The sequence below is a fragment of the Pipra filicauda genome, unplaced genomic scaffold (assembly GCF_003945595.2).
Source record: "Pipra filicauda isolate LSUMZ 115617 unplaced genomic scaffold, ASM394559v2 scaffold31_size4109673_pilon, whole genome shotgun sequence".
Classification (NCBI taxonomy): Eukaryota; Metazoa; Chordata; class Aves; order Passeriformes; family Pipridae; genus Pipra; species Pipra filicauda.
The window spans coordinates 3,257,991-3,266,427 of record NW_024104443.1 but is presented as its reverse complement, the minus strand read 5'-3'; the positions used below and the strand labels follow the sequence as shown (position 1 = coordinate 3,266,427).

The 8,437-nt window shown below is 47.2% G+C and overlaps 1 protein-coding gene across 1 annotated transcript; it reads right to left on the bottom strand.

Moving 5' to 3' along the window:
- Positions 1–4,313: 4,313 nt before the first annotated feature.
- LOC113986872 lies at positions 4,314–8,080 on the bottom strand. The gene is made up of 4 exons (XM_039383679.1): positions 7,765–8,080; positions 6,363–7,139; positions 6,198–6,257; positions 4,314–4,677 (listed from the first exon to the last, which is right to left on the bottom strand). Exons 1-4 carry the CDS (start codon positions 8,078–8,080, stop codon positions 4,643–4,645), a joined length of 1,188 nt encoding a protein of 395 aa, XP_039239613.1. The 3' UTR covers positions 4,314–4,642.
- Positions 8,081–8,437: the final 357 nt, after the last annotated feature.

The following is an 8,437-nucleotide window of genomic DNA, read 5'->3' as shown; positions in this document are numbered from 1 at the left end:
TGCTTAATAAGTATTTAAATCTTGTAAATGTTTGTGAAGTGAATGTATTAACTTTGAAATCGTTATAGTTACAGTCTGCCTGTACTTCTCAATGCTAGTCCAGTGTTGTGGATTCTACTTCTGGGACTGAAGCTCCTCTCTTGCTTTTGGGAAATTTAGTGGCAAGCCCCAAGTCAAGAGGCTTTACTGCAGTAAGAGAAGCAATGATCTTCTAAGGTCACCTGTGAGTCAGAAAGCAAAGCTCTCAGGGTGACAATAGGCCATAAGAATCATAGCATTACATCTGTATGGGGAAGCAAACCTGAATACATTTTGGGTCTACATTTTCATTTTAAAAATACATAACCTCAGTATTGCTCAACATTTTAAAAAGCAATATAGTCCAAAACATGTGTAGTGAAGTGAAGGGAAAGAAAAGGAAATATAAATTTAATTTTGATATTTCATATTTGTTCCTCTGTAATAAACTCATTTATTTGATTAATGATTAAATCCATTACAAAAATAACAGTGGTGTTGTTATGCACTGCAGTGACTCTGGCTGAGAAAGTGAATGTCTATACTGGAGTCTAGAGCTTGTTTTATAAGGAAATTATAAATATACGGAAAACCTGAGGATCCTCAAAACTACATCTAAGAATGGAGGAGGGAGTAGGCAGCTCCGAGCCTTAATAAAACCTTCTGGTATCTAGCACCTAACACTTATGTCTACTGCTCTGGACAGAACAGGAAAAAAAATGCATGTTACTTCTAATCATTTTGATCTTGTTCTTTTGAAATGGTCCAACAGAGAAAAGATTTTTAATTTTTTTTATTAATTGTATGTTTTCTCTTTGTCAAAATTGTATGATGGGCATTTAGGCAGAGTTGAGGACAAGTAACTGAGCATCTAAGCATTATATTTAACAACTGGCCAACATGAAGTCACAGAGGGAGACTTTTGTATGCATCTCCGTGAACTAAAAGCTAGCCCAGAAAATAATCTTGATTGCAACCATCTTTAGGACAATGAAAGATCATTTGATTTTCAAGTATTTAGAACTTTATTTTCATTACACTTGCCTTCTGAATGTCAGTTGCTGAATACCAGATAAAACATTTTTCATGTTTCTAGGTTTGTCTGAAAATTCATACAAAACAAAACAAAGTCCCATGATATTTTAGAAAGAACAATTATTTTTTCCCGTGTTTTGGCATGAGTAATCACAAACAAAGCAGAAGAAGGACTTTGTGAGAAGCAGGGCCTAGCAGCAGAAACAAGACTCTTATTCTTCATCACAGTCACAATGGAAACAGCTTTGAATGGGTCAACTGCCACCTGAAATACCAGTTTTCTGCAAATGTCCCAAACTTGCTGGTTTTACTCTCAGTAGCAGCAAAACTCTGTCACCGAGAAGAATCTGTTAGGCTCAGTGAAGCTAATGTCAACTAATAAACATGGATTTCTCTTCAAGGGTTAGTCTTTCTCAGGCTTTCCGATGAAAGTGAGAGTTGGTGACCCATGAGAAGAGGGATGGCTGGTGGAAACTTACTCCTTAAGTGTTACTTCCTGAAGTAAACTTTCACCTACGGAGACCAAAATCTACAAACTGTCTCCTCTTTCTCTGGACAGCAGTAGAACCTCCTTGGGGATGTGTGGGGTAGGATAGTGAAGACCAGAGAGCACCTGCCCCAGCTGACAGAACCACTGCTTGCTCCTAACAGAGGATAAAATAAAATTATAAAAATAAAATTTTAATACATAAATAAATAGATAAATAAAACCAAAGAACAAAAACCTCCCAAATCAAACAAACAAACAAAACCATAAAGACCACACACACCCCAGCAAACATATGTATTTAAAAAACAAACAAACAAAACCACACACAAAAAGAGACAAATGTTCTTTTCCACACTGCAGATGATTTTTCACATCCATGTCATGGACATGTTTTTCAGCCGCCCTCCTACCTCCACGCTCGTGTTCATTGTGACCCACCTCCTCGGCCTCGTTCCCCTGCGTTTGCTTCAAATTTTCTCTCCTCTTCCCTTTCCTCCTCCCTTCACCCTTTCCAAATTTTTCCGGTTTTCCCGATTTTTCACTTTGGTCCCTGGTTGCTCCACAGGGACCCACCGCATTTACCTTAAAAAGCAGGAAGTATCCTTTATTTTTTAGACTTATTCATATGTTATTTTTTTTTTCTCTTTTCCACCTCGCCTCCGCATGCCTTGTTGTTGCTGTCACTATTTTTCCTGCCTATTCTGATATTTACCCATTTCTTGGTTCCCGAGGCAGCGGGGACGGTGGTGCAGTATGCCCGAGGGAGCGGAAGGATGCGGGGATGCACCGCATGTGAGGAGCGAGGCGCTTCCGTGCGGCGCCGCCTGGGGGCGGCAGCGCCTCATCACATCCCCCCCGTCCCTCCTCGACTCCCCCCTTCCCTCCCCGATCCCCCTGTCCCTCCTGAATCCTCCCGTTCCTCCTCGATTCCCTCGTTTCTCCTCTGTTTCCTGCGTCCCTGTTCGATTCCCTCGCGTCCCTCCCGCCGCTCTCGGCCTCTCCGGGCTCGGCACCATCCCGTGTACCGACTGGCTGTGAGCGGTGGCTCCCACTGAACTGGAGGAAGGGGCACGGAAGGGTCTCACCAAGTCTGACCCTCCCTCCCTGTCTGTCCGTCCTACCATCTGTCCGTCGGTTCAGAGGAGAGGGCACCACTCCGCTCCGCAGGTTGATTTCTTTGTGCTTTCTCTTAATAATAATGCTAATGAGGATTATTAATAATCTTATTTATAGTGATAAGAATAACAGGTGTAATGTAATATACTATTTGAGAGTTGGGGATTTTTTAAATTATATTTGTGTCTCCGGAGGGAGAGAGGGGCGGGCATTGGTCCGTTCAGAGCAGCTTGAAAAAAACAGGCAGAAACCTTTATGTCGGATGAAAAAACGGTATTAACGCGTCCGGAAGGGGTGGGGGCGTGGAAAAGTGGTTTTTTGTAGTTGTTGTTTTCCCGAGCTCTGGAGGTTTTACTCAGGTGAAGTTCGCTAGCGGGGGCGGGGCTGGCAGGGAGTCCCGCCGGCGGCGAGGAAGCGTGGGGGGCTCTCCATCATCCTCCCCGCATGTTTTCTCTGGATGGCGCCGCCTCCTGCCAAACAACATCAAAGAGAGTTTTCCCTGATCTGGAGGTGTGTCCCTGAGTCCTGCTCTCCTTCTCGTCCCAGTTTTGGGCAACCCGCCTGTGAGGAACTGATTGTTTTTTCTGGAAGTATGAGGAAAGAAGCAACGTGCTGCTGGTTGGTGCCTGGAGGGAAGCCGTCCGTGCAGAACGAGAGGGCTTCCTCACCTGGCAGGGACTGCGGCTGGGAACGCGTCCTCAACGCCTCTTTGCGTTTGGTGACCCAAGTTCTCCCTTCTGACCAACATCTGTCCCAAACAACACAGCCGCAGAGCTCAGAGGACCGCAGGTTACGGGGGTGTTTGCAGCACCACAGAGACACCTCCTTCCCTGCCCGAGTGGGGATTACAAGCTTGCTCCTACAACCAGTGTTGATTCCCACCTCCTGGTGGGCCCCCGGCCACAGATCCACGATCACTGGAGGCTGAACAACTCCTTAGCCCCTCGGTCTTTAGCGAGTCTAGTTTTTCATTTGGGAAAAGAAAAGAAAGAAAGGAGAAAGAAGAAAAAAGAAACGGAAATGAGGGGAAGGGAGGGGAGGGAAGGGGAGGGGAGGGGAGGGGAGGGGAGAAAATATTGATCTTTTTTGAAAATTTATCCAGTTATTCCTACACTTGCCTGGAAAATGTACACATACATACACATTAAAAAATAACTGAGGCAATTCATGTAACTTTTCGTTTTCCTCCAGTGGAAATAACGATCCCAGCTGAAATGGGTCGGCGGACTCAGGGAAGAACCGCCTTATGCTCCTCCCATCCCCACATACCGTATTGGGATGAGCCTTCTCATGAGTACCTTCTCAATAGGGAAACCCCTACCTCGTTTTTGAAGTCGGACAGGCTCCCCTTCTTCACCCACACAGAAACCACGTGGATATCACCGTGTCCCTCCCACCGTGGGCGTCCCGCGTGGGTCCGAATTCTCCGATCTTAGAATCATAAAATCTCAGAATCATGGAATCGTAGGATCACAGGATGGTTTGGGAGGGAGATGTTACCCGATTTTAAAGACTTCAGGTCAAACCTGCCCAGCCAGAGTATGTTCAGAAGTTCTCAGAAGTTCTCGTTTTATTACCTAGACACACTTTTATAATAACACACCACTCGGACTTCAAAAAAAAAAAAAAAAAAAAAAAAAAAAAAAAAAGAGAAATCCAAAGAACACAGCAAACTTTCTATTCTCGTTTTTGAGACCGTCCTCAGTTCTTCGCCTGGAAAAATATTCCCTCCACTAATGAAATTTTGACTGAATAGCAACAGTAGGACTAAAGTCTACCTTAAGTTGTTCAAATAACTAAAACAAAAAAATACATTTAATACTTATGATATAGTTGAAGCAATTTTGCCTGGTGAAGAGGAGAATGAAGTGTGTCCTGTTTAAAGCCGAATTCTCTTCAGGGAGTGCCATGGACCTACCGAGTATCCCGATCCCATCTCTCACTGTCTGGACAGGTAGTTTTCAGAGTGGCCTACTGTTTTGCTCAGCAATGCAGGTGTATTATTCGCAGTGAGAGTTCTGGGGAGAGAAAATCATTAGAGGAAAAATGGAAATACAATTAAACATTTCACTTGGCCAGAATAATTAAGCAGGATTTTAAGTGTTTCATCCCCTACTGTAAGGCTTCAGGCTCTTGGCAAGACTTTTTCATCTGATAATTATATTCTGTACAGCTGCATGGCTGGAACACTAATAAATTTGGGAGTAAAAAATTTTAAATTTATCAGATTCCTCCACCCCCCCTTAAATTACTTTGAAAAATCTGGATATAGCTTGTCTTTACCTGCCATATATTTGTATGTAAGTTTAACAAGAGATGAATTTGAGAGCTGCATTTTAAAACAAGCAGCCACGCACCCTTGTAACTTGAACAACTGAGCTAAATTCTCCTCTGCTAAAAATCAGTTGCACCAATTTCAATGGCTTTAGAACCAATTTGATGATGATTTCATGTCTAATAATTCACTTTTTATCCCGCCTGAATTCTTAGAGATCCACAGCAGCTGATGCCTAGCATCACTGGAGCTGACCTGCCCAGAAAGAGCTTAGCTGTTTTCTGAAGTTGAAAGTAATTTTTAAGAAAACTTCCTAAAAAAAAAAAAAAAGCTGACGTTGTCAATATATCTAGGAACTACTGAAGAAGAATAAACCTGAGTGTGAGTGTGTCTGGAAAGATGTAGCACGAGAAAATGGATGATCCATACGAGAAAGTGACTACGGTAGCAGTAGTTATAAAGAGGACAAGGAAAAAAATTGCAAATTCAGGAGCTTCCTTGTTATTTTTATCTGCTTCAGGTAGTGGCACATTACAGCAAGGATATGCAGACAGTTGTTCTAATATGAAATCTTCTTACTGTGAAATGAAGTCAGCTCTAATACATTTTAGTTTCTGTTTTGAAAATAAGTAAATTAAAAGGAGAATATTTCCACAGTTATTGGAATGAACATTAATCCAAGGATTTTATTTTAATAATTTAAATAATAGCAATTCGCAACATGGTCTGGCTTACCTAGTTTTATTTATTATATTAATCGTTTTATATAAAACCAAAATGGTTAGAAACTAAAGAAAATTTGTGAACACAATATAGAATGTTTAAAATGCTTTTTTTTGTTGTTTATGCCAAAGAATCAAATATTTATTTTCATTTTAGTAAAATCTGTTTTAAGCATACTGTAATTCTTGTTAATTTAATTCGGTATTATTAACACAACCTCTCATTACATTTTTTGGGGTTTTGATATATCGTAAATATAAGGTATGAACATCCTGAAACACGTTGACAAATATTAGTATTGGCTCATTTTCACTCTGTTTAAACACGAAACTTGCATAACCCCATAGAAACCACAGCCCGGTTGATGCACTCTTCTCCAAATAGCTATATGGCAAATAATGTTTTGCCCTCATTTACACTAGAGAGGGAAGAAGGTTTAGAATGATGGCATGCAGATCGTGCGCAAGTCGTGACGGATGTCGCAGTCACAACCGTGGGATTGTACCTGCCAGGTACCGATGCCAAAAACTTTCGACAAACCTCTGAGAGAAAATTGCCAAAAAAAGTCCAGCCAAGGAATGAGTGGGGCAATTGGTATATCTGTAGCAGTGGAAGTTTCGAGGGGGTCTGTGACGAGATCCCTGACCCCAGCCGCTCGGACACAGATGTGGTGCCCTGGTAACGGGGCAGGTGCCGCTCACCGACCCCCGGGTACCGCCGGTGCTCCAGCAGCGATGCACAGGCACCTTCTGTCCGAGCCCACTGCCCCCCTGGGGTGCTGCCCGCCGGCAGAACCCACTTTCCCCGAGAAGACGCTTCCCCCCGTGCCCTCTGTCTCCTCTGGCCCCGCCGTCGGCCTCCGTTTCCAGAGGCCCCTTAAATTAACCAGCAGCAGCAGTAGGGAATAGTGATGATAACAACAAGAGGCGGCGGGGGGGGCGATGCCTGGTGCGCGGAGGGACTTGCCCACCCCAACTGCCAACGCACCCGAGACCCGACAGCCCCGCTCTCGGCGTGGGACGCGAGCAGCCCCAAACTCGAGCACCGCTGGGCCCCACAGGCTGAGCCTCGACCCCTCACCCTGCCTGGCCGGGACCCTGAAGAAGGGAGGGCCCTCCCAAAAGACGTGTCCTCGTCCCCCACGGCTGTCTGCCTTGGGGCGGGAGCGGAGGAGATAAGTGAGTGGGAAATACCGGGGCGAAAAGCGGGGAGCGAGCCACGTCGCAGTCCGATGTGGAGCAGCATTCGTGGCCGCCCCCCTCCCTCCACCACCAACTTCCCCCCCCCCCGTCCCTCCACCACTTCTTCTCTTCTTCCCGCCCGTTCGAGCGGGGCTGGAGAAGCCTCTACCGTACTGCCTACGAGTGACGGTGCAGAGCGGGCGGCTGCGTAGCGCGGAGAGGAGGGAACGGGGTGAGTACGGAACGAGGGTGTCTCCAGGAAGGGGCGGGCGGGGAGCTTGGTACAGTCCGGCCGTGCCGTCTCACCCCGAGGCTGGAGAAGCTTGTCCAGCGTTGGGGGCGAGGCAGGGACTTCCCCTTGTGCCCCGACCCCTCTCCGACCTTCATCTTTCGGCCTCTTGTAATAACGAGGGAGGTTATAAGTTGGGGTCCGGTCCGAGTGGAAAGAGAGGGACTAGGCGGGAAGGCGTCCCTTTAGGGACGAGGGAATCCTTCGCCGCTCTCTTTTGTCCTTGACACCCTCCTGCTCCCTACTTTCTTACCGTCAGTGACAAATCTAATTCACGTGAGGGGAAGCTATTGGATTTCAAACCTGATCAGCTGATGTGGGTTTGCCCACGGGCTCGTTAAACGCATACACACGCGCGCGGGTGTTCGTGTGGCACCCGCACGGCACTTCCTGCACTGAGCATCGCACTGCTGAGCATCGTCAGGGGACAGGCCTGACGATGCCCCTCGGGATGAAATCAAAATCAGTGGGGTGGGGACGAGATGATGAGTCGCATTCCAGTGATTGTTTGGGGTGTGGCCGTCTGTACTGGAAAGGGTATGGGCCTGTGCGAGAGGACAAGGTACAGGTCTGCCTTCTCCCGCCTAGCGTCCTTTTGGGGATGTGAAAGAGGGGGAAACTGAGGTTCTGTAAATACAAGGGCAGATGGCGTAACGGCCCTCTATCCCGCTGTACAACCGCGCTCCCCGAACAGACCTCCCCAGGTCCCGCAGCGTGGCGGCTGAACAGCGGGCTGGCATCCGCCGCGCATCCTTAGTTCCGTTTCTTGATTCCCTTGTCGCTACTGAAAAGGTGGAGAAGAAAACAGGAGCGGGAGGGGGCTGGCAGGGCAAGGGGCTCTGCGTGCTTGCCCTGCTCGACGCGTCAGGGAGGTTGCCTCGCAAGCCCTCCCCCCGATACCCAAGGCGGGGGTTTGCGCTGGGAGAGCTCTGAAACTTTTTGTCAACAAGCATCAAAACGGCGACGTTTTAATGAGGGTTCAGCGGTCCCGGCTCGGGGGGTGGGTGCTCCGGCAGCGTGGGAACCGGCACCAGTAGCGCCGTCCGTCCGTCTGTTCGTCCGTCCGTCTGCAGGGCGCGGTGCGGTGGGGAGATGCGATACTGCCAGGCGGGGAGTTGGACGGGGACGGCGACATAGTGTCCAGGGCAAGGATGAGTGTCAAAATAGTCCTCGGCTGTTCCGGGTGTTACTAGGACAGAAAGACAACATCCTTACCAGAAGGACAGGCAGACAAAGGTCGCCGCCGCGTCTCCTCCCCTACAACCTCCGCAGCCTGTCGGGGTTCTGTCGTTGCTTTTAATCCTTATTTT